General features: G+C 46.2%; 2 protein-coding genes across 8 annotated transcripts in view; both read left to right on the top strand.

Annotated features, from left to right (window-relative positions):
* Positions 1-2,297: 2,297 nt before the first annotated feature.
* On the top strand, positions 2,298-17,812 carry nacc1a (nucleus accumbens associated 1, BEN and BTB (POZ) domain containing a). Of its 7 annotated transcripts, none has more exons than XM_083677766.1 (8): positions 2,298-2,415; positions 6,554-6,710; positions 7,996-8,274; positions 8,848-9,475; positions 9,615-9,785; positions 10,619-10,724; positions 11,460-11,557; positions 13,587-17,812. In XM_083677766.1, exons 2-8 carry the CDS (start codon positions 6,585-6,587, stop codon positions 13,889-13,891), a joined length of 1,713 nt encoding a protein of 570 aa, XP_083533892.1. In that variant the 5' UTR covers positions 2,298-2,415; positions 6,554-6,584; the 3' UTR covers positions 13,892-17,812. The 7 variants fall into 7 exon arrangements, with proteins under 7 accessions (XP_083533892.1, XP_083533893.1, XP_083533895.1 ...); XM_083677767.1 differs by having other exon boundaries at positions 2,340-2,415; positions 6,557-6,710; XM_083677769.1 differs by lacking the exon at positions 2,298-2,415 and adding an exon at positions 2,833-3,547 and having other exon boundaries at positions 6,557-6,710.
* Positions 17,813-19,456: 1,644 nt separating this feature from the next.
* The window catches only part of gtf2f1 (general transcription factor IIF, polypeptide 1), a 10,660-nt gene continuing 4,311 nt past the window's right edge, over positions 19,457-25,805 (top strand). The window contains exons 1-7 of the mRNA XM_083676215.1: positions 19,457-19,532; positions 19,756-19,846; positions 20,150-20,196; positions 20,457-20,529; positions 21,098-21,294; positions 23,272-23,442; positions 24,207-24,415. Of these exons, the coding sequence (XP_083532341.1) occupies positions 19,835-19,846; positions 20,150-20,196; positions 20,457-20,529; positions 21,098-21,294; positions 23,272-23,442; positions 24,207-24,415 (709 nt within the window). The 5' untranslated portion in view covers positions 19,457-19,532; positions 19,756-19,834. The remainder of the gene's footprint in view (positions 19,533-19,755; positions 19,847-20,149; positions 20,197-20,456; positions 20,530-21,097; positions 21,295-23,271; positions 23,443-24,206; positions 24,416-25,805) is intronic.

The raw sequence follows: 25,805 nt of genomic DNA, 5'->3' as shown, positions 1-25,805 counted from the left end.
CATAGTACTTTGTATAGAAACATAGTTTGATTTCAATTCCAAACATTTGGAGTGTAGAGCCAAAAGGAGAAATGCTTCACTGTCCCATTACTTATGCTGGGCACTGTATGTAGCTTATCTGTTAAAGCATCAGGTGAGTATTGATGAGCTTAATGTCTTGGACTGTCTGCCTGGGTCCAGTATGAGAAAATGTAAACTATGCTAGCTGCTATCTGGAGACTACTGACCTGCAAGTGGCTGAACAGATTTGGACAGGGCCAACGAGTTGAACCAGTTCTTCAACATGTTTGACTCTGGGACTCATTGTCTCCCTCCCCCCAGCTCCACCAATGACTCTCCACCCCGTCCTCCTTTTCTTTCTCCTCGCTCAGCTACCGGACCTGTTCTTTGAGTTCTCCAGTGCATTTAACACCATACAGCCCTTACTTCTTGCGGATAAACTGCTGAGGATGCAGGTGGACGAACTACCTGACTGACAGACCACAGTTTGTACGGCTGCAGTTCGGGCTCCCTTCCTCTTCACCCTCTATTGCTTGGACTTCAGGCACAACACAGATACTTGCCAACTGCAGAAGTTCTCAGACGATTCTGCTATTGTGGGATGTGTCAGTGGAGGCCAGAAGACCGAATACAGAGGACTGGTGGACAGTTTTGTTAAGTGGTGTGAGCACCTGCTACTCAACATCAGAAAGACAAAAGAGGTGGTGGACAGGAGGTGGTGGACATGCTTCTCTGGTGAGGAATGGACGTGTCCTTCTGATGTTGTAGAGGAAGAATCTACAGAAGCGTGCTGTCGCTGTGATGTTCGCCACACAGGATAAGCGGTTGTCAAGGATCACTCCAAGGTTCTTGGCTGTATGGGAGGACGTCACAGTAGAGTTTTCTACTGTGATGGAGAAATCTTGGATAGGGCAGGCTTTCCCTGGGAGGAAGAGTCTTGTCAAGGTTGAGCTTTAGGTGGTGGGCTGACATCCAAGCAGAAATGTCTGCAAGACATGCCGAGACACGTGTTGCCACCTTTGAGTCAGAAGGGGGGAAGGAGAGAAAAGGTTGAGTGTCATCTGCGTAGGTGTGGTATCCAAGGGAAAGGGAAAGGTGGTGGTCCTCTGGCTGAATTCTAGAAGCGTCATTTGCCCGTCATGATATGAGTCTCACTTGGACAGTATGTTCTTTATACTAAAATGTACAAACCCACAAACCACATTCGTCCAATACATATTCAGTGTGTCCTTGCATTCACGCATGAAGGAATTCGTTTTTAGTAATTTATTCATAAATGCATTAAATGCACATTTCCATGTTATTCATATGTATTGTATACTCTGCACACATGAAATATGTATGACGGCTGCATGTGGTGGGATACGCTTCTATTCTCTTACACAGTATGAATATATGTATAAAAGTATGCATGAACATAAGGATGAATATATGTATGTTGCATGCATACATGTATAAATGCATATATGAATATATGAAAATAGTATGGTAATATCCACATGCGCATACATGTGAATATGAATGCAATCCTACTGGATATTACCTAGCTATTCCCAAAAAAGTAATATATCACTTAAAAGTATATTATCTAAATGTAGGCTAACATGAATTCCTTTCATTTATTCAAAAGTGTGTGGCTGGTTCACACTCAAGAAAGAGATTTAATTAGACAAACGTTTCGGCATTCAGGCCGTCACTTCTCTTGGTATCATTGAATGCATCTTCATGTTTTATTGGCCTACAGGTTGAGTCCAAAAGGGGAAACTGAAACAGAGTTGATACAGTACTGAAGGGGAGAGCGAGAGTAGAAACAAACATGTAGATCACCATACAGAATACAAGCTATTCAATGCAGGTGCCTGGTAAAAACACAACATCACTCTCTGCGACATCATTCACCATATATTGCGGCCATTACTTTGTATTCTGTGCGCGCACTGGGTTCATCTAAGTTAAACGTCTAGACACACACACACACATGCGCGCGCGCGGCCTACTTTCCCCATCTCTATCGCACACACACGGAGAGAGAGAGAGAGAGAGAGAGGGAGAGAAAGAGAGAGGCGGTTTCTGCTCGCTGGTGGCTGCTGTTGCTGTGCCAATGCGCAAACACTCCACGCCGTGGGATAGGTCTCCCCAAATTGAGGCTGCGCTCGAGACGATCATGCGATTGAATGACGAGCGCGTCATGCCTGTCTCTCTGTTCTGTACGATCGGTGGCTCTGCGCTCCGCAATCCCCTGGGACGCTGTTCCGCCCTCGATAGCTCTGCGATCGGCGTCTCGCCACACGTTGCAATGAATGGCTGCCTGTAGCCAGGGAGAGCGGGGGAGAGAGAGAGAGAGAGAGAGAGAGAGAGCGCCGCTGCCGACGTCTCCTCTTTGAAACGCTTTGCATCAGTTTCCCAGCTTAGGGGGTGAGTGTCTGAGGCGGTCTATATCGGGGTCGTGTGAGGATTCAGTGCGGAAAGGGATGTCGGGGTAGACCGGTGCGTCTCTGGTTGGCACAGGGTTTTTGGGCCGAGACCGAATCGGTTCGGAATGGTTCTCTGCGGGAACACACTGTTTTTGGGGGGAAGGTGTGCGGTGGGTGGGTGTGTGGGGGGCGGGTTGATAAGATGGCATCTTTACAAACTTTAACCACCTCACCGGCTTTCTTTGCGGGCACTGACTTATCATAGCGAAATGTACAGAAATAAATCTCAGACTAAAACTTGTTATACCCGCACGTTTGAATATTTAGCGTGCCGACGAATTTGTCCAAAATGAATGCCTGTCGTTCGTTCAATAGAGACATCTATTGTACCGGCGAGAAGTTGTTTAAAAGATGCCTTGTCTGATTTATAACCCCCCCCCCCGCTCTGTGCCGCACTGGTTCCGTCTGGCTCGCCCTCAGCTGCTGCGTGTCCTGGGATGACCTGTTGATGTCGGTAAAATGGAGAATGGCAGGGGGAGCGATTTCCCCATCCCAAAAAATATTTAAATAAATAATATTTTGAATTGATAGCGAACATTGCGGGACAGCTGTCAGCTTTGATCGATAATAGGAAGATTATCGGCGTTGTATTTTCGCCGAGTACCGCGGCAAGCACAGGATCTTGTGCGCGGTGTCTGCGAGTGCATGAGGTGGATGGTGCACTGGGGCGAACCCAAAATATTTTAGCAGTGCTGTTAGCTTGCTAGCTAGCTCGCTTGCTCTGTCGGGCACTAGGCAGAGGCCCGCGGATGGCAAACACACTGCCATGCTAAAGACAGGACTAGAGCGACAAATGAGGACTCTTCGCTGAGTAAAGCACGTTTTGTGAGCAGAGTATTCGTGTACTTTTGGCGGCACGGAAACAACCGCGTCTCTTCCTCTACGGGGTGCCACCACTGCATTCACTGCCATCCTCCGTCGTCGCCCCCCCGACCTGTGCCAGCGGAGGACTCCGACCGGGCACTGGCACACGGCGGCACGGTCAGCCCGCCACAGCGACGGCTTATTCCCCCGACCGACGGTTGATCCTTCCTAGAGAGACGCACGTTGTAGTGACAGCTATCACACAAGAGGTTTGCTTTGGGCAGTTGATGAATATGTTTAATAATCTAATACGTGGCTGGGAAAGTTTCGGGTTTGTGTTAGCCAATTGCACAATGGATGAGTTGACATCCATGTAAACTTTCAAGTGACCTTTCAAAGGCGTTTGAGAGGAAGAGTGAAGACCGGGATTGAATTTAGAAAAATGCAGTGTGTGGTGTTCCTAGGTTACATCATAATCAGCTAGCTAGGGGGCAGTCTGGCAGACATGGGCACAACCAGGAAATACCTATGTAGCTGACTCTGTATGCCAGCTTTGCGGTGTAACCCATAACTAATCATCCACATAGCAATTAAATTGAAATAGTAGGCTAGCAGTTGTTGTTTTCATTGTCTTAGAGCTGGATAAACTGGCGATGTTATTACTTTATATAAGTTCTGAAATATGTTGGCACTCTGCCACTCTCAACCTAACATAAGCTGTGGTGGCTGCATTGATATGCTGGCAAAACATTCTCGAGGCTCCTATGAGAAGACTTGGTCTTATGTTGGGACTATGTTTGACCTACTTTCCCCCCCTGACTTCTCTGGTTGGTATTGGTTGTGCACCAGTGGGTGAAATAGGGTGAAGCTCTCTAAACTATATACAGTATGTAATGTCAGTGCCTGATATGACCCTATTCCATGGGGACACCCTTTGTGAGGCCCCACTCCTCCAACTGCTTTCTCTCTTTCTCTCTTTCTCCCTTAGGGCAAACTCTGCAAACACACCCAGCTCTCAGTCTACTTTGTATGTGTGCTGCAATTCTCTGCCAAACTGTAAACAAGCAGTATTGTCTGTGTGTGTGTGTGTGTGTGTGTGACTGGTGTGTCTTTGTGTGTTTGTTTGAGTGTGTGTGTGTGTGTGTGTGTGTGCATCTGTGTTTTCGTGAGCAAGAGCTTGAGAGAGAGCGAGACAAAGGGGGTATTTCTTTTAACCAGTAAGGCTGGCTAGATCCCAAATGAAAGGGTTTGGATATGATGGTCTGCTTAGCTACTTGAGTCTTGGTGTGTTTGTCATACTTGGTAGATGATGTGCCTTGCTGGGTGGGCTTCTCACTGGCTTCTTGTCAGTGCTCACATATATATAGGCCATTATCATTGGCAGCTTGTGTGTGTGTGTGTGTGTGTGTGTGTGTGTGTGTGTGTGTGTGTGGCCCGCTTGCCCGCCCATGATGTAGGCCTATTGTAGATGTGTGTGCCTGTCCGTGTGTATCGTTGTGTGTGTGCGTGCGCATGTGCTGCACTGCGCGTATCTGTGCAGATTTCAGTGTGTGTGTGTGTGTGCTCGTTAATGTGTGCACAGATGTCTGACCTTTGATCGTTAATGTTATCATACAGAGAGACGCCTTGTGTGTGTTTAGGTTGGGTATTATGAGTGGGCCCTTTATTATGGGATCAATTCATCCAAACCAGCCTAGTTGTATTTATACTTGCACATACAGTTACCCCCCATCCCCCCCCCCCACACCATTTTCTGTCGTCACACAAAGTAGCAGGATGGGGTTGGCTACTGAAGAAACAGACCTTCACTTCTGTTGCAGTTACATGCGTAGAACAAGACAGGTGCGTGTGCAAGTACAGTGTGCATAAGATACAAGGCACTTCATTAACATTTTGGTCAGTTATTGAATTTGCCTCCCTTGGAGTGTTTTGTAGCTTAGGGGCGGCAGGTAGCCCTGTGGTTAGAGAGGCAGGTAGCCCTGTGGTTAGAGAGGCAGGTAGCCCTGTGGTTAGAGAGGCAGGTAGCCCTGTGGTTAGAGAGGCAGGTAGCCCTGTGGTTAGAGAGGCAGGTAGCCCTGTGGTTAGAGAGGCAGGTAGCCCTGTGGTTAGAGAGGCAGGTAGCCCTGTGGTTAGAGAGGCAGGTAGCCCTGTGGTTAGAGAGGCAGGTAGCCCTGTGGTTAGAGAGGCTGGCCAGTAGCAGTGAGCCTGTGACCGGAGGGTTGCTGGCGTCACATCTAAGGTGCCTACCACTGTTGTTGTGCCCTTGAGCAAGGCACCTAACCCCTGACTGCTCCAGGGGCACCTAACCCCTGACTGCTCCAGGGGCACCTAACCCCTGACTGCTCCAGGGGCGCCTAACCCCTGACTGCTCCAGGGGCGCCGTACTATGGCAGATCCTGTCCTCTGACCTCTCTGTGAATGTACATTTGTGTACGGGCCACTTGCTCGTGTGTGTCCTCCCCTTCGCTTCACTGCTGCCTCAAGTACAGGAGAGCCTAATGTAGGCATCCTCTCCTTCATCAGCACTGGTTTGAAACACATGGTAGATGGAGAGAATAATGCTGTTTTGGAAGCAAATCAGGGGAAACTCTTTTCACCTGTCCAGTTTTCTATGTTCAGTGCACATAAGGGGAAAGAAAGAAAAGGAAGCAGCTGTGGACTACTTAGATTCAACCCAATGAGTTTATCAAAGGTCCACAAGCAACGGCCAATCCTGATGCAAAGTTTCTGTCAGGTAGAAGGGTTTAAATATTGTAAAGTGACTATGGAACACTGCTATTTTACTACAGTTTACTACTTCTTCTTTTTTTGCATGGATGTTTAAATTGCTGTGTACTACTGATAAGAAGCAGCCAAACGCCTTGTCTGAATGGCCAATCAGAAAAAGAAAACTACTATTTATGTTTATTCCAGTAGGGGGCGCTGTGAACTGCTGTTTAGTGCAGTAATGACAGCTGACCTGATTGAGTTTCCTCCGTGTCGTCATGGCTGCAACCTTCAGTCCTGGCCTCTTCCAGTATTAAAGATGCATCACCTAACTTTTGTCGCTAATTCTTAGCATTAAATTACGACGATCTGTCCGATCAGGTCTTGACTATATGTCTGTCCATTTAGGCTTATGAGTGCACATTTTAGAACTATTGGCTGAAGGTCCTGAAGGTAGTAGCATCTCTCCAACTGAAACAGTTGTTATCTCATTAAGAATACGCTGCTGACATCTTTTTCTCTCTCTCTCTCTCTCTCTCTCTCCTGTTCTCCTGCTCCCCCCCCCCCAGCAGACCCTGAGGTGGTGTGCGTAGGCGCACCATGGCCCAGACCCTTCAGATGGCGATCCCTAACTTTGGCAACAACGTTCTGGAGTGTCTGAACGAGCAGCGGCTTCAGGGCCTCTACTGCGATGTGTCGGTGGTCGTCAAGGGACACGCCTTCAAGGTTCGATCACACAAATCTTTAAACTCCCCCCAGGCGGCAGTGTTTTTCATTAACAAACTGAGGCTAGCTACTGTCAAACACTCACACACACACAATTATGACTGTATCAGAAATGCAATACGCCAGTCGGCAGTGTTCATATTTAGTTGATGTTAGAAGAACATCACACACGATAAATGCGAAATGTGAACCAGGACCTGGCACTGCTTACGTTAGAGCTTCTGTGTGTCAAACAGAACCTAATTGAGTTTAAATGTGTCATTCACGAAAACTAAAACTTGCTTCGCATCCGACTTTTTGTAGGGTGAGCTGGAATGGGAATATTCAACCATGTGACTTAGGGGTGCTTTTTCAGGGATTAAAAATAATCCTGACCCTAGGTACAGTAGCTATCTAGCCTGGCCTGTCAGGGGACGTTGTTCCGGCTAGGCCTGGGTATACAGTGTTCTCTGATAGATGTCCTTAAAGGTCCGGTATGTAAATTAGAGTTTTAAAATAGAGCTAAATGGCCGTGATAAATCTTATTCCTTGATGATCGTTAGCGATATCACATAATAAAGAACATTAAGCGGATATATACGTGGCATATGCACTCATTTGCCGCTATTAGAAAATGTAGCCTATTGTACCTTTTCAAATGTTGCCAAAGAGGGCAGCAATGTCCAAAATTAGAGCGGGGCGATATTGCCTAAATATCATATCACAGTATTTTTTAAAATTTATGATGGTATTGGACGGTATTTTTTATTTTTTAATAATTACAGTTCTAAATATGTTGAATGAGTATGCCAAAGTTGACAAAATGCGTAGCTGATTTCAAAACATTACCGCCACCTAAAATCGGACTCCTGTCTCGATGAAAATGTCACTTCATTCTCCGAAGATGTGTTATTACAGCGTCTCATGTAAATTCTCAGACATTACGCCTCGCGCGTATTATCTGCTATTTTTCTGATCTCTACTGTCGTGCATGAAAACCTGTTCGTTTTACAGATGAAAGCATTTAACATTTAAAAGGTACCATAATACATGTTATGTTCATGTTAAACTAATGAATTAAACTGTTGCAGCACACCATCTGCATGTGTTAGGGGGAGAGGAGCAAAACTATGGTTTTGGTGGAATAGTAAAATTAGTCAAATTCCATATCACAGCGTGGATCATTCCGGTATAAAAACAAAAACAGTATACCATCCAGCCCTTTGCAAACCTACATGCTACATCTATAAATGACTGTGAGAGAAACCAAACAAACCTCACCTCTCTTCTCGTCCTCTTGTTCCAGGCCCACAGAGCTGTGCTGGCAGCTAGCAGCTCCTACTTCCGGGACCTGTTCAGCAGCGGTGGAGGGGGCGGAGGTGGAGGGGGAGGCGGCAACTGTAAGAACCCTACGGTGGTGGAGCTGCCGTCAGCAGTCCAGCCCCAGAGCTTCCAGCAGATCCTGGCCTTCTGCTACACGGGCCGCCTCAGCATGACGGTGGGAGACCAGTTCCTCCTCATGTACACCGCCGGCTTCCTGCAGATCCAGCAGATCATGGAGAAGGGCACCGAGTTCTTCCTCAAGGTAAACCACTCTCGCCTCCTGCCGAGGAGGACCAGGGTCAAAAGCTGAGAATCTATACTTCAACCTCGTAGCAGTTGTTGAAAATCCAAACTTTGGAGTATAGAGCCAAAAGAAGAGAAAATGCTTCACTGTCCCAATACTGTGAGAGGCCACTGTACTTTCAATGTAAAAAGCTTGTAATTTTCAGCTCATTTAGAAGTCATTGAAAATAAATGCTATTTGCAGTCATTGCGTTTAAATTCAACTAAATTCCAAAATCATCCCCAGCTTCCAATTGGATTCATATCCTCTACTCTCCCCTATAACGCGACCCCAGGTGGTTGTTGCAAATGAGATTTGTCAGTGAACTTGCCGGGTAAAATAAGGGCTCTTTATACAGGATAAGGGCTGATGCATTTATCACAGCCTCCATATTTACACATTATTTTCATGTGTACACATAATTTAAATGACTTTCTTTACATATTGATTTACATATTATATAGGCCAATACAAATTAATGTACATCTTATACATAATAATGTATACTTTGTTAACACATTCATTTACATAGTCTGTACACATTCCCTCTAGGTGTCCTCCCCCAGCTGTGACTCCCAGGGCCTGCACCCAGAGGAGGCTCCGCCCTCTGAGCCACAGAGCCCTGTCACTCAGACCGGAGGGGGCGGGGCTGGGGCTCGGCCCGCCTCCTGTTTGACGCCCCTCCCCCTGGTGTCTCGTGTGAAGACGGAGCAGCAACAGAGCCAATCGGAGGCCTCGCCTTACTCCGTGGTCTGCACCCCCGTGGCCAAGCGGCTGTGGGAGGGGGGCAGCAGTCGAGACGGGGCAGGGGGGGGCTCGGGGGGAGGAGGAGGAGGAGGGATGAGGAAGGCTGCCCGCTTCTCCCAGGAGTCTGTGCGGGGCAGTGCCATTCAGAGCCCGGGGGCGCTGGGACTGGCCATGGGCATGGGCGCCAGCGGGACAGGGATGGGGGTTGGGGGTCACGGGAGTGGCACCAACGGCAGCTCGGTCGCCATGGGCAACGCCACGTCGGAGGGCGCCAGCCCCGGGACCATGAGTGCCTACACCAGCGACTCACCCATCAGTTACCATGACGAGGAGGAGGAAGAGGAGGAGGTCACGGACGAAGGCACGGAGGAGCAGTACAGACAGATCTGCAACATGTACACCATGTACAGCATGCTCAACATGGGCGCCGCTGGTATGTATGTGTGTGTGTGTGTGTGTGTGTGTGAGACAGAGAGAGACAGAGGGAAAGCTACATAGACTCTTGATGTACAACAGGCTCAAACTGATGGTGTTTCTCTCTCTTTCTCTCTCTCCCTCCCTCCCTCCCTCAGCTGGTGAGCGTGTGGAGGCCCTACCGGACCACTCAGAGACGCGGGGGCGGATGCGGGGGCGTCAGGACCTCTCGTCTCTCCCCGCCGAGCTCATCACTCAGATAGGCAACCGCTGCCACCCCAAACTGTACGAGGAGGGAGACCCCGCTGAGAAACTAGAGCTCGTCTCAGGTAGGCGTACGTGCGTGTGATCTGAAAACACCTAGAAGGCAGGAGCAAAAGGAAGGGGCTAGTGCCAGAAATGGAACTAGGCCTGGTTGAGCTGGGACACCCTCCCCAGACTGGTAGCCTTGGGTCGGCCGTCTAGGGTCGGCCGTCTAGGGTCGGTTTTTACATAGCATCACCTCGGCCTAACTGTCAAAATAAAAGTCTTGCTCCAACGTGAGCATGCAAGGGATGCCCGAAAAGTCTTATTATTTTGATGATCTCACAAAGTGAGCTATGACCGACATTTTGGGTAAAGTCTGTTCAGTGAGACTTTCCGTTGAACATTTTGTCTGGTGTTTTACATTCATTAGGAGCCACCCCGTGAGGAACCTGTGAGGTAAACTGGAATGGGACACTGTGGTTTGAGAGCTCCTTTTTGTCAGGGACAGTCTGTAAACGATCCCTGGATAGCTAGCCTAAGCCTGTCCGGGAGGCTGTCCTGGCTAGGCCTGGGTATACGGTGTACTCTGATACATGTCCTTAAACAACTGAGAGAGTGAGAGTGGTATGGAGATAAGTCGGTGGTTAATATTAGCCAAGTCAAGGCCACCCTTTGACTATGCCTCTGTTACATTACGCTACACTGGCCTTGTCCTGGGTTGCATGTCATTCTACATGTGGAAAATACAACCTAGCGATATAGGAAAGTATTTAAGCGGGTGTGTGTCACCTATTGTCTCGACCTCGATGGAAATAGTGTTTTGCTAATCATGCCAACCCAGAATGTCTGTGTTTGCACGTATGTATAGGTTTGTCTGTATGTTTTTTACTGATGTTGTGTTTGTGTGTGTATGCAGGTACGTGTGTGTTCATATCGCGAGCCCAGCTGATGAACTGTCATGTGAGCGCAGGGACCAGACACAAGGTGCTGCTCAGGAGGCTGCTGGCTGCCTTCTTTGACAGGTGTGTGTGTGTGTGTGTGTGTGTGTGTGTGTGTGTGTGTGTGTGTGTGTGTACATGTGTTTGTACTAGGGCTGTCAAATGATTAAGATAACTCGTCGAGTTAATCAAATATTTGTCTGTGATTAATCCCAAATCGATCGCAATTTTTGTTTGGTCAAATTTAGCCCTGATTTAAAGATGATTTTCATTGAAAAAAAACAACCAAAAAACACAACTCTACATTGTGTTATAGATCTCGCTATATACCGTAGGGTGTGGGGGTGGGGATGAGAGGCGTGGGGATGGGAGGCGTTGGGGTGGGAGGCGTGGGGGTGGGAGGCGTGGGGATGGGAGGTGTGGGGGTGGGAGGCGTGGCTCTGCTCAGCGGAGCCATACAACAACACAAACTGAAAGGGGAATGATACGTCCCCCATGATTACTGCAGCAAGACCACTGCCCTTTGAGCACCTGCCTCGCACCGTGCACAGTTTGAGCACCTGCCTCGCACCGTGCACAGTTTGCAAATACAGCAGCGTTTGAAAAAAACGATGGCACATCGCAAGGGTCAAACTGGGGAAACTGCGTAAATGCCGATTTAAAAAAATAAATAATGATGTCTGGATAACAGCCCTTGTTTTTACCCCTCGGTTTGTGTGTATGGATCTTGCGCCTGGGTGAGCACCCAGTGTGTGTGTGTGTGTGCACGTGTGTGTTTTGCCCATTGATCCATTTCATTGCTCTTCTCTTCTCTCTCAGGAACACCCTGGCCAACAGCTGTGGAACAGGAATACGCTCCTCCACGAATGACCCCAGCCGCAAGCCCCTGGACAACAGAGTGCTTCACGCAGTCAAATGTGAGGGGAACACACACACACACACACACACACACACACAACATTAACACCTGTGCCATACACACATTACCATACCATAAATGACTGGTGCCACACACCAGGGATTCATATTTTCCCTAATATCTTCCGAGTTCCAATACTAGGAATAATCCTGATTTGTCCCAGGAATACAGCAAATATGGGACGTGCCCATTTAAAGCGTTTAAAACCAAGATATGGTCACTGTTATGCTATTTTACTGTATTGCTTTAAAGTAAGGCTTTGTCGCCACCTATTGGTACAGTATACAGTGGTAAAACACGTGTGCCCCATTCCGGCCATTGTCTGCCTAAATAATGACAGAGGACTCAGGACTTATGATCCATTTATTTAAAAGTATGATCAATTTATTTTCTTATTAAAAAAGAGCAACTTCTATAGGCCTAAATGAAGTGCAGTAACAGTGCACAGGTTATAACAATAGCCAAACAAATAATATATCCAAAAAATATACAATATTATTTTCAATTGTTCGAAACACAAAAACATTACACGTGAATCGTCTGCAGTAGCCAATCAATAACACGGCCTACCTGGAATCCAGATGCGTTTGAACACGCTTGCAAAGTTGGCATTGTGCCTCTGAGCATTGAATTTGGTGAAGTTCTTCCACCCAGCTGAGGCTTGGGCAGACATGATGTGATTAAAGAAATTCAGCAGAGTTGAAAGCGAGAATTGCAAAGCCAGATTAACTGCATTCAGGTTGTGTGTGCAGTGTCAATGATGTGTGCACTTTTAAATACAGTAGGCTAAAGGTTCCCATGAGACAACCTGTTTGGATAATGTGCCATTTTATTTTTTGCCACACAGACATTTTGCCTCTTTTCTGACGGACCAGTGTGGCCAGCCCCCCCCCCCCCCCCCCAAGTCACTTTGGATCAAAGTGTCTGCTAAATGGCGTCTATACCACAGCTTTATTGAACACGCGATTGGGATTGGTGGGGAGGGTGTTGATTTATTTTTCTCTAAACGTACACCCAGTCCCAGCTATACCCTCCTCACCGCTCCAAACGAATGCACCCAATATTAAAGCGGGGCTCAGAGTGGAGACCTTATCCACGTTACAGAGCCGACTCTGGCAACCACACAAACCTCGATTATATACATTGTACACCCATGTCCAACCAGGGCAGAAGGGGAACGTGATCACAGCTAGCTGACACTCATAGATTGTTGTCGGCGAACGACATAATCTGCGTCGCACATAGTGTGGCTTGTGCTTGGCAGCGATGGACACAATGTTGCGATCATTATGTCAGGCCGGCTGACAACAGCTCGCTGGCTAGCTATGACCTGAATTCAAAATGTGGACAGGCGCTCCCCATGATGTGAATAATTTGTACAGCGCAGACAGTTGGTTTGCTAGCTAGTCTGAGCTGTACAAATTATTCAGCTAGCTAGCTATCTAACTGAAATTGGCTTTGCTAGTGTATCTCCACTTTTGGTTTGGTGCCTGGTGGGTAGTCTCGTGTCCGAGCCTTGGGGAACGAATTTGCGAACGCACAAGGCTGATTCGGTGTTATGCCGTTGCTTATGTTTAGGTTAAACCCAGGGTAGAAAACTTCCCATTTTGGTTTGCATTGTATTTGATACCGTTTTACCAAACTGCATGTTCTATTACGCTCAGCGTTAACCCTACCTCTGGATACGGACTAGCATGACTAGAATCGAAACGCAGTAACTAACCTAGTAGTCGAAAAATGATTTAAAAATACTTTTTGCAAACAAATAAATGTTGCACTGATTTTCTTGTGTGGTTATAGGAAAATTATCGACTTAACAGTATTGATTATTTTCCTATAATCGCACACCTTGTTGTTGATTATCCCTGACATATTACACACACACACACACACACACACACACACACACACACACACACACAGTATCATCATAAAGAGAATCTCGCACACAGCATTAGCTGACCTCTCACCCTCTCTCTCTCTCTCTCTCTCCCTCCTTCTCTCTCTTCCTCTCTCCCTCCGTCCAGTCTACTGCCAGAACTTTGCCACCAGCTTCAAGGAGAGTGAGATGAACGCCATTGCGGCGGACATGTGCACCAACGCGCGCCGTGTGGTCAGGAAGAGCTGGATCCCCAAGCTCAAGCTCCTGATGGCCGAGGGCGACGCCTACGCCGCCTTCCTCCCCGAAGCTGTCAAGATGGAGGCTGACGCCCTGGGGGCGGAGCCGGGCTTTGACCCCGCCTCCATGGAGGGCGGACCCGGCGTGGAGACGGGTGGCTCGACGGGTGAATCACTGCACGGGGTGGGCGGGGACGGCGGCACTTTGTTTTAGTGGTTGTGTGTGTGTGTGTGTGTGTGTGTGTGTGTGGCTGGGGGTGTGGGGGGGTGGGGGCTTGATAAGATAACAATGATGCGTACCTATATTCTCCAAACTCCCCTCCCCCCTGGTGTAGCCCACCTCTGACCCATTGAACCTCCCCCCCCCCCGCCCCATGTCATTCCCCTGCAACTCTTTTTCTTATTTTTAGGTGTGTGACCAAATACCCGTCCCTCTCCCTTTATCAAACACATTCCCCCTCCCCCTACTGTAGGTGAGGGATGGGGGAGTAACAAGGGGTGGGTTGGTGTCATGGTGGTGGCATGGGGAGACAGTGAATGTAAGATGTCAACAGCGTTACTCTGTGTCTGCCAGATTGTATTCCAGCCTGGAAGGAGAGAAATGGACACTAACGATACGACAGAGGCTGTTTGACTGTAGGACAAGAGGAGGGAAGGAGGGAGAAATAGGAAAGACGTCACTCCTCCCCTCCAGACAGAACCCCTCGCCCCTCCTCAAGCCCCCCCCCCCCCCCCCCCCACACACACACACCCCTGTACCCCCGCCAGTACTCTGACTCCCCCATGTGACCAGAACAAAACGATCAAGCCCTCTGTTTAAATGTACTTTGTTATCTATGTATATCACTCGTCTCCTACTTTTTAATTATCATTTCAGCTGGTTTCTCTGTTTGTAACCTGTGAGGGATCCAGTCGGGGAAGGGTCGTATGTATGATCATGATTGTAACGATAACAAAGGGGAACAGAAAAGGCGGTCATATTTTTGGAATAAGAAAAATGTGTATTAATACACCTGCACGGACAGTGGGTGTGTACGAACTGAAAGCGTGGGATTGTTTTAAAATCTCTGTTGTTTTATTGTATTTTGAACAGCTGTTTTGCAAAGAGAAGTCCTGTTAACCAAGGAAAAGTGCTATTTTTGCATAAAGAGATGGATGGTATTAGCCAGGCAGTAAAAGCAGTCTTAACGTAGGGCCCTTTTTATTTTTGAGAAACGTGATGGACAGAACTGACAGAATATCTGTTTATTTGGTCACTATCTACCAGCCAGCAGCAAATATTCTTTTATTCTTTTCAATCTTTGTGTCTGTAAGAATTGTAGAGGAAGCGTAACTAGGCAACTTGACTGTTGAATAAGATGGCCATGCTATGCTAGCTTGCTATGATACTATGCTAGCAAGCTATGTTGCTATGCTAGCTAAATTGCTTACTGAAAATCATAGCTAAATATAAAATGTAAAGCTTTGGTTGGTTTGGCTGGCTATGGCTACCTTGCTGGCCCCTCCTCTGTGTTAGTTGATGACAAGCTATGAAGTAAACTACTGACATAGAACAGGCAGAACATTTGGGGAAAATGGAATGTGCCTTTTAATTGAGAGGTGTAAGGGGCCATGCTTATGTTGATGGGTGGATAGTGATGTGAAGAGGGAGGTCAAAGAGGTGTCTGGTTGGGCTCAACTCACGGGTGGGGGTGTCGGAGCAAACACAGTCTTTGATCTAGCGGTGGGGTGGAGGTGTGTGTGTGTGTGTGTGTGTGTGTGTGTGTGTGTGTGTGTGTGTGTGTGTGTGGTGGTCTATGCATGTCAGGATGTATGTGTTTGTTTATGGAGCAGTGCCATTTTAAGATCATGAAAAAAAAGAAAGTTCAGTGTGAGATTTGAGTTGAAGGTGTGTGTGTGTGTGTGTGTGTGTGTGTGTGTGTGTGTGTGTATACGCGTGCGTGCCCTCCTTCCCCCACCCTGGTTGGTTAAGCGCCCTCTCCTGGGAGATGACCTGTACACCTTTCTTAGACACAGGGGAGGCGTCTTTCCACACCTTTTTGAGCTTTAAAGGTGTCATCTGAAAGATAGCCTCTTCTACAAGTGTCGGGACCACACCCTTGGATAGAAATGTGATGTATAGAGCGGAGACTTCTGTGTTATCTATGACAGAAGGTTAAATCTATACATTATATCTCTGTGGTCTTACAGTGCCCTCTCTTTCGTTGGATATCCAAAATGGCCGATGGGGTATTTTGGAGTTTGATATGATTCTGTACCTTCCAGAAGAGTTAAAGGGGAGGTTTCTGCACCTTTTATATGAGATGAACCAGTGGTTCCTGCACCTTTTTTTAAGAAGGGTCTGAGAGGTCGTGTGGAGAATGAACCCGAGGGTAACGTACAGTGCATCTGCTGATGAGGGACGCACTTTGGTTTTTAACGAGCGGCGCTGAACCCTGATGTAAATATTGAGAAGACCGTTTAACCGACTCTTTCTCGCGTTGTAGACTTCTTTTGTAGGATGTTTGTGATTGTGTAAAGTGTGGGGAGAGGCCCGTCTTTTTTTGTATTTTTTGGTCGTTTTTTTTATACCTGGTCTCGTTTTGTTGAAACATCACAGAGACGTTGATATGTTTGTGTGCGTGAGGAGCTCCCAGCATGTATTTTGGCCTACAGATCAGAGGTTATCTGAGGGGAACGGAGGTTCCTTCACCAGGAGAGTGATGGATCGTTGTTTTGGTCTTAAAATACTGGTCTAACGTGCTACTGAGTTTAGTGTGACTGTCCGAGGTGTGTTGGTTATATTTTGGGAAAGATCCCCTCATTGCGTCAGAAAAACAGACTATTTTCAAAACGTTATTTTTCCTTTCCTTTTTTTCCCCCGTTTTTTGTTTTGCTCACTGACTCTTTTCTCAAAAGAAACATGTACTGTAGAGACCTGGAGACAATGCTACTTATTCAAGGAGACCGAGTCGATTTGCCAACTCTTGACGAAGAGAACGGAACAGGAAAAAAAGTTAACTGTGCGACAGCGCCGTATATATTTTATATAACGTTTGTTATGATGGTTGTGATGAGGGGGTCTATCTAGGGATTGTGCGACAGATTAGGGTACTGTCTGTCACATCTGTGTGGGATTCAGGGGGTGGGGGTGGGGGGGGGGGGGGGGTGAAGGAGTTAACTTTGCACCTGTTCTTAAACCTGCACCCCAGGGTCTTGTTCAGTGAGGGTCAATGTTAAAGAGCATTCAGAATAGATAGATAGAAATATCTATCTGCACCCTAGTGAAGAAACCCACAGCAACAGTCAGCTCCTCCCATGTCCACAAGATAATACTGCAGCCCAGGGCACTGCTTGAAGCCACGACAAGGGGGCAGTATGCCCACACTGGCCAAAGTGAATGGCATAGCCTACAGGAAAACTTTTTTTTTTTTTTTTTTTTTTGTGGGGGGGGGGGGGGTGGGGTTGTTCTTTCTTTAGAAACCCAGAAACAGATTACACAGATTTCCAGTGAGTTTCAGCCCCCCTCCGTTTTAGAGGAAAAGAGAGGTGTGTGTGTGTGTGTGTGTGTGTGTGAAGTACTCAGTGTTTTCGAGCTGCTCGTCTAAATGATGCCCCTCAACCTTCCCGCTACACCAGCATATGCTTGGCTCTGCAGCAGATGCCCCAACACACACACACACACACACACACACACACACACACACACACACACACACACACACACGCACGCAGTAGGCAAGGCAAGGCAGTATCTGGTGTGGTATGGCTTGGGGGAACCTTTTTTCACTATATACATATATAAATATGACTATATACATGTATAGATATATACTGTATATTATACATAGAGGCACTCAAGAAGTCTGATTGTTAGTTGTGCACTCACAGCATGAGGTATATATTTACCCGCTTATTGAAACCAGTGCAGTAGTGTCCACCCATGTCTTTGCCCCTGCTCCTAGCCCTCTGTGACCCTGTAGCGCCAGTGCTCTACTGCTCATTCTGTTCTCTCTGTGTTCCAAGTGCCAATAACTTTGTGAAACCCCTTAACTGTGACCCAATATTATTCAAGGTAATTGCACATTAACTACTGTAAGAAAAATCATATAGAAAATGTCAACATGGAATTAAAAAACGGAATATCTTAATAAAAGGTTTGTAACAAATGATGATGTGTCTTGCTCAGTTGTTTTCTATGATTTCCGGTTCCCTCAGATCCCCAAGATGCATTGCTGAAATGAGTGAGCTCCAGAGCATTTCAGATTCATTTAGCAAACCATGGCTTCAGCCAACAAACAGCCTGCATACAGTATTCAATAAAAAAAACCTATGTTTTAAGTTAGATATTTTGAGTTGTCAATAGCCAATTTCCACAGGAAATTGAATTGAGCACCATACCTCAATCTGACCCATGCACTGACAGTGTTTATCAGCACACTGTTTTAACTGTACTTCAAACAACATGGGTTACAGTTGTGTCCCAACAGAATATTATTTCGTAGTTTCAACAACGAGGAACCTGCATCTCAAATGATGATGGTACTTTTATTTGACAGACGAACCTCTCGATAGGAAGACACCCCCATCTGCACCCGCTCTCAGTATCTTAGGCTTGACATCGCCAATCAGTGGCTATCAATGAAGGTAAAACCTGATAACAGTACAGGCTTGACCTGGTCATGCTCTGGAGCCATGTATGCACTAACACGGTGTAGGCAAACAGTACTAGTAACACAACTGTTCCTGTGTGTTCATACACCACAGTTAGAGGTCACACCTCTCAAACAGGCTAAAATGTACTCTTCAGAGAGGTAATAGACCTTATAGTGGACTGCTTTCAGAAGAATAGCCTATCTACTGTAGGTTTGCGTTTGGATTAGATTTCTACCTTCACCAGCCTCCAGTGGACAGTTGACTATAATTTACATATTATACGAAACCCTGTCCAATTGTAAGCCAGTTCCATTTGCCTTTGGCCTTTCTTTCCCTAACCAGAGATACAGGAAGCAGTGTTGGTACAGTATTAATAGGGCTTTATCTTCTGAGGTGTCAAATGGCTTGTTCTCTGGAAAGGTGTTGCCCAACTCATCCAACCAGCTTTTTTCGATGAATTCCAGTGAACAGTTCTGTAATTACAAACTCACCACCTCTCTACAGGCTTCCCTGTTACAGTCAGATCTAATGAACAAAGGTGAGGACACTGGCAGGCAGGTAGTGCGTAATAGTTTTAAAAGTTTAATAGGTATCAAAAAGCTTTTTATCGGAGTTGATAGTTTGGAGTTTGTTTGTTTTTTGGCACATACAGTTGAAATGGTGTTTTACAGTTTAAAAGGTGTAAGATTGGCAGTGGTTCAAAAATGTCATCTTTTGGTTTCCATAGACCTCCATGTTAAAAAGTGCACTTTCAAGTTTGTAACATTTAAAAAGCCTACCTTATAAATATGTCAAAGAACCATTGTTGGACTTTCTGAAGCATACCCACTAATAATAATACGTATGTCGAAGAACAATAGTTGGACATGCAAGCAAGCCCACAAATTTTACTGAATGTAAAATAAGTAATTGGAATATCAAGTTGGACTTGCCCACTAATAATGAATAATAATTGCCCACTAATGCCAATCTGTTTGAGCTGAACAAATTATTTCATATAGGCCTATCTATTTAAAATTAAATCAAAATCATACAGAGCGTTTAATATCGTCTACGAATGGACAAACACTATTAAAAACGTTCGTCACCTTCTAGGAACCTATGCTTATTGAACTTGTCTTCCAGCCGACCATTATTTGGGTCGGAACGATTTGCGGAAATAAGACCATCTTCTGCTTAAGAAAAAAACAGTATCGATTTGGCCACCAGATTATAAAGAGGTCAGTTCGGTCCTTTTATTCGTATTAACGATGCTCAGTAGATTCATCAACGAGCACCTCCCTATGGAGTAGCTAGCGCTAGTAGCACAGGGCTAAGACGTATATAAATATTGAATCTTGGTCCTAGGTTAGCTGCTGGTTAGATTAGCTTTCAAGACCAGTGAGGCATTTGCTTGTGTGTTAGTGTCAGCTAACCGAGCGCCCTGTGTTCCTCCTCACACAGCAGGACATCTTAGCCGGCTACACGCGTCGTCTGGACCAGAATAGCGACACGGGGACGCCGCGGGTGTGCACAAGCAGCCATGACGTCACTGGTAAGGCTCCGGTTCTGTTGACCCTCTAATAGGGTCCGGAGGTGCGTTTTCCAATCGTCTTTTAACTAGGATGAAGATGGTGATGACTGCTAATCTATTTTGATAATGACACCCCAAACTCATGAGAAAGTGTATTGAGACATTACCACAACAACAACAGTGAGCTTCTGTCCTTATTTTACATATTTCAATTTCAGGCTTTTTGCAAGGCACTCTCAGACATGCCTTCAAAATAGTAGGTTATTACTTCAAATCTAGAGAACTATTCACCTGTGTGTGTGTGTGTCTTTGTGTGTCTAACAGGGGAGCAGCAGTTCCTCGTCCACAGAGTACATAGTCCGAGTCCCCAAGTGAGTACCCCCCCCCCACACATTGTTGATTGCTGTGTCGTTGAGGAGTTGCTTGCCCTAAAGCATTCTAATGTGCTGTATCTAGTGTATTATGTACTTGACAAATACAAATTTGATTTGATTAGACGTGTCTGTGTGCATGTCTATTTTAAGCACCTGTGTGTGTGTGTGTGTGTGTGTGTGTGTGTGTGTGTGTGTGTGTGTGTGTGTGTGTGTGTGTGTGTGTGTGTGTGTACGTGTGTGTATGTGTGTATGTGCAGGAACACCAGTAAAAAGTACAGCCTCATGGCCTTCAACTCTGGGGACAAAGTCAACTGCTCCACCTGGACCCAGGTAGTGCAGCCCTTTGGGACCTGTCTGAATCACCCCTTGTTTGAACTTCTCCCAACAGTTAAAACAAAGGGATAGAATTTAAATGGGCAAATAGTAAAAGTCCACTAGTAATATTGACTAAGAACAATATTTAGAGAAAAATGTCTCTTTTAAAGCAATACTACACTCCAAACGACTTACTATTCCTAGAATTTTTCCAATGTTGAGTCACGGTAACAATGTTGCATTTTGGCATTTATAATAAGGTAGGAAGCAACATGTAACCCTAACCCTGTGGAAAATTTTAAAATCGTCTTCTAGTATTGTGACTGCCAATGGCCCCTGGTCTGAGCATTGATTACTTTATCTTATGAGGACTGATGGATAGATGATTCGCTTACGTAAACAAATGTATTTGTTGTAAGTCGCTTTGGATAAAGGTGTCTGCTAAATGCCATCAATGTAAATGTCAATCCGTTGGTGCTCAAGTCGACTGCATAACCCACAATGCAATGGATTTTAGGGAGTGGCGCTTTCCTAACTATCTCAATGACGGTACACGACACTGACCGAAGGGGTCTCCCGCCAGGCTCGCATGGAGAGGGACATGAGTAACAAGCGGATGTACGGCGGAGAGGAGGAGGCGGCGGACGGCGCGGCGGGGAGCGAGTTTGGGAAGAAGCACCGCGAGGAGGCGCGCAGGAAGAAGTTTGGCATCGTCACGCGCCACTTCAAGGAGGAGGACCAACCCTGGATCCTCAAGGTTAACGGCAAGGCAGGGAAGAGGTAGGTGGAAGGGTGTGTCTCTCTCTCTCTCTCTCTCTCTCCTTCGCTCTCTGTTCTCTCTCTTTCTCCTGTTGCTCTCTCCTGGTGACTGGTGACTTTTCGAAACGATGTTCAACTCCAAAATGAATGTCACCAAGCTTGAAAATGATAAGCAGTGGGGAAATAAAAATCACACTTGACTGCAAAACAATGTTTTCGAGACAGCCTGCAGGGCTCCAGACAAACTGTTACATTTGAACTGATAACATGTGGAGTGGGCAACTGGAATGACTGATAACATCTGGAGTGGGCAACATTACATCACATGGGCAATGCCCTACCATGCACCTTTATGTGTCCTGACCTGCACATCTCATAAACAGCCCAGCTCGGTGTATTAGAATCAGAATCAGAATCAGAATCAGAATATTTGCACATACAGGAAATTGATTTGGTGAGGTTGGTGCATGGGACAGAAAAAACAATAGCAACTATTGACAAGAAATGTACAAAATAGCAAAATATTAACAAATTAGCAATAACAAATGTACAAAATAGAACAATAAAACAATATATATATTTATTTGTGTGTGTATATATATATACACCTCTTGATACAGTTCCTCATACTGTACCCTAATTTGATCATTAAGGTTTGATATGTGAAGGAAAAATGGTCTTGTCCTGTCGATTTTGCTCCATTACAGTGCGCAAAAAATTGACAATCCTGTCCCCTTTGAAAATGACTCCCTGCACAGAAGGAAACTCCTTTAGGCTTCAGGTCTCGCGCCTGTTGCTGTGTGAAATGACCACTAAATATCCCCCCCTGTTTTGTATCTCGCACTATTTCGTCGTATCTAAGTTACCATCTTTCAGTTGTTGCTTTTACTTGAATGCTGTAGTTGAATAAATAATTCGATTTTAATTATATTATCTGAGAAAGAAAGCTCCTGGCTTTGGGGGATTGTTTGAAAGTCAGGAAAAGCGTGGTAGTGTTATTAGACTGTGTCAGTGAGTGAGAAGCGTGGTAGTGTTATTAGACTGTGTCAGTGAGTGAGAAGCGTGGTAGTGTTATTAGACTGTGTCAGTGAGTGAGAAGCGTGGTAGTGTTATTAGACTGTCAGTGAGTGACAGGTGGTAGTGTTATTAGACTGTGTCAGTGAGTGAGAGGTGGTAGTGTTATTAGACTGTGTCAGTGAGTGAGAAGCGTGGTAGTGTTATTAGACTGTGTCAGTGAGTGACAGGTGGTAGTGTTATTAGACTGTGTCAGTGAGTGACAGGTGGTAGTGTTATTAGACTGTGTCAGTGAGTGACAGGTGGTAGTGTTATTAGACTGTGTCAGTGAGTGACAGGTGGTAGTATTATTAGACTGTGTCAGTGAGTGAGAGGTGGTTGGGCCTGTGCTCTGTGTACGGTGGGTGGCAGCAGTGACAGGCACCTGGTGGAGCCCCCCCCCCCCCACAGACACACCTTATTTACAGACTGATAGTCTCCCTTTCAGCCCTGTTTTTTCTTCATCGCTTTCCACCTATGCAAATCTTTTTTACAACTTAGAGGCAAAGGAGAACCATCGCCCCACCCAGGTTGTTAAAGGGGAAGTTTACCCTAAATCCATTTCGATGTGATCTGGTCAGTTACTTCCTTAAAAACTCTCATGCCGAGTTAAAACCCCTCTGACCCTGCTCTGCTACGCCAGTGATTCCCAGAGAGCAGCGTGTTCTAGCTCTTGCACTGTTCAACAGCAGGACCCTGTGTGGGAGGGAGAGGGGAATCTTGTAGGAATTGACTCAAATGGGCAATTTGGAACATCAGGGCATTCAAAGTGAGATATCTTGACTCAGAGATCGTTTTAAAACACCACTTTATGCCAACGTGTTTACTATTGACTAATGAAAAGAAATTAAAAATTCCACTTTAAGGTATTTGAGTACAAAGACTTGGGTTCAAGTAAGGGATAACGTGTGTGTGTGTGTGTGTGTGTGTGCCTGCCTCACTCAGGTTCAAAGGTCAGAAGAAGGGCGGGGTGACGGAGAACGCGTCATACTACATCTTCACTCAGTGTCCAGACGGGGCGTTCGAGGCCTTCCCCGTCCACGGCTGGTACAACTTCGTCCCCCAGGCCAAACACCGCACGCTCACCGCCGAGGAGGCAGAGGAGGAATGGGGCAGGTGAGGGGTCCTGGGAGGCTAGGGATGATAGTAAGCTGCCGTGTGTGTGTGTGTGTGTGTGTGTGTGTATGTGTGTGTGTGTGTGTGTGTGTGTGTGTGTGTGTGTGTGTGTGTGTTGTGATGGAAATCTTTCAGTGAACAACAATAAACAATGTTTGGTCTCAGTTGAGAGTTTTCATGCATATACAAAGTTTAAACAACGTTGGTCAGCTGGATCAGCATTCCTTCACCAACAGTGTGGATTCAGATACTGAATGCTCTGGCTGAGGAGAAGACCCTCCTTTACTCCAATGCTCGTACGTCATAGGTCATAGGTCATAGGTCATAGGTCTAGGGGTCAACATATCTTGCACCTGTTTGATGATGGAGAAGCTGGGAAAGAACCGTCGGCATTGTGAGCCACTATTACAATCCTAGATTACAATCCTAGATTACAATCCTAATCCTTACAATCAGCCTGCAGTTAGGAGTGTTCCAAGGTCACATAACATCTCTGATACAAGATAAGGAGCAGTCGGTTTTGGTTCTTCCTCAGTCACATAATGGAAAATAACAAAGTACATTGGGTCACAATAAGGTCAATACATTTCATATATCACTTAAGCAAAATAGTACAAATACATTGTGTGTGTGTGTGTGTGTGCGCGTGTGCACTGGACACCGGAGGGTTGGAGTGTTTTAGTTTAGGGGTGTGAGAGGAGGAGAATATAAAGGTGTTTCACATGACACTCTCTCTCACCCCCCACCTTCCCCCTCCCCCTCAGGAGGAACAAGGTCGTAAACCACTTTAGCATCATGCTCCAGAGACGCCTGCGGGAACCAGAGCGAGGGGAGGAGGATGATGAGGAGGGCGAGAAAGGAGGGAAGAAGAAAAAGAAGAAGAAGGGAGGGAGAGGAGGGGACCTGCGCATTACCGACCTGGAGGACGACCTGGAGCTGAGCAGTGATGACAGTGACAGCAGCATGGGAGAAGGTGAGGATGGAGGGAGAAGGTGAGGATGGAGGGAGAAGGTGAGGATGGAGGGAGAAGGTGAGGATGGAGGGAGAAGGTGAGGATGGAGGAAGGAGAGGATGGAGGGAGGAGGTGAGGATGGAGGGAGAAGGTGAGGATGGAGGGAGAAGGTGAGGATGGAGGGAGGAGGTGAGGATGGAGGGAGGAGAGAAGGATGGAGGGAGGAGGTGAGGATGGAGGGAGGAGGTGAGGATGGAGGAAGGAGAGGAGACAGGGATGGAGGGAGGAGAGAGGGATGGAGGAAGGAGAGGAGACAGGAGAAGGTTGGATGATGGGGAGGAGAGAGGGATGGAGGAAGGAGAGGAGACAGGAGAAGGTTGGATGATGGGGAGGAGAGAGGGATGGAGGAAGGAGAGGAGACAGGGATGGAGGGAGAAGGTGAGGATGGAGGGAGGAGAGAAGGATGGAGGAAGGAGAGGAGACAGGGATGGAGGGAGGAGAGAGAGATGGAGGAAGGAGAGGAGACAGGAGAAGGTTGGATGATGGGGAGGAGGGGAGAGAAGACAAATGACGGGGGTAGAGTGAGGAGAGAATGTCTGTCTAATTATTCCATAATTTTCCTGTTGAAAACGGTCTATGTAGCACTGGTAGTAGTAGTCTGTTATATACACCAATTCTAGCCCCAAAATGTACTAAAAAGTGTTAAAACAATAACTTTGGACATAAAGAGTATTTTAATGTTCAGTCTAAATCGAGAGAACAGACAGTGATTTGCGTGATTTGATTTGTGACGCCTCTCCTTTCTCTGACAAATTTGAAGGTTGGGTTTTGGTTGGTAAAAACACCTCCAACAAATGCATCTCTTTCTCAGTTGATTTATTATTTTTTTTAAATGAGGAGGAGGAAAATCTTGGGGGGGCAAAATCAGCCATTGCAGTTTTGTATTTAGTTAATACAAAACTCCACTTTATTTTTCAAGTAGCGAATGATTATGAACAATTGTTTTGCTACTCTGCATGAATCTGTATATCTGTCAAACTGTCTCCACCTCCTCTTCCCTCCCATGCATGATCTTTCCCTCAAAATGCACTCCCTTTAGGGACAAACAAGGCCTTTCTCGCTTTCTGTTCAATATTCTATTTTTGTATGAAGTTTATTTGGAACATTTTGGAAAATGCACAACTAAAAGGTATATCTCAGAAGGTGATCGGATGTGTTGTACCTGTTACAGCTTAACAGCTCATGTTCACCTGCATTCCCTGGATAAATGAATGAATCATTGATTGGCAATGTTGAATATTGATTATGACAACGTTGAATGTCGACCACAAGGTTATTCCCAGTTGACATATCATGTTGTCTCAATAGGAACACGACAGGCTGGAGAGAATTGGAGCATGTTGGTTTGATG

This window comes from Argentina silus, assembly GCF_951799395.1.
Source record: "Argentina silus genome assembly, chromosome: 9".
Classification (NCBI taxonomy): Eukaryota; Metazoa; Chordata; class Actinopteri; order Argentiniformes; family Argentinidae; genus Argentina; species Argentina silus.
This window is presented reverse-complemented; position numbering and strand designations above follow the sequence as displayed.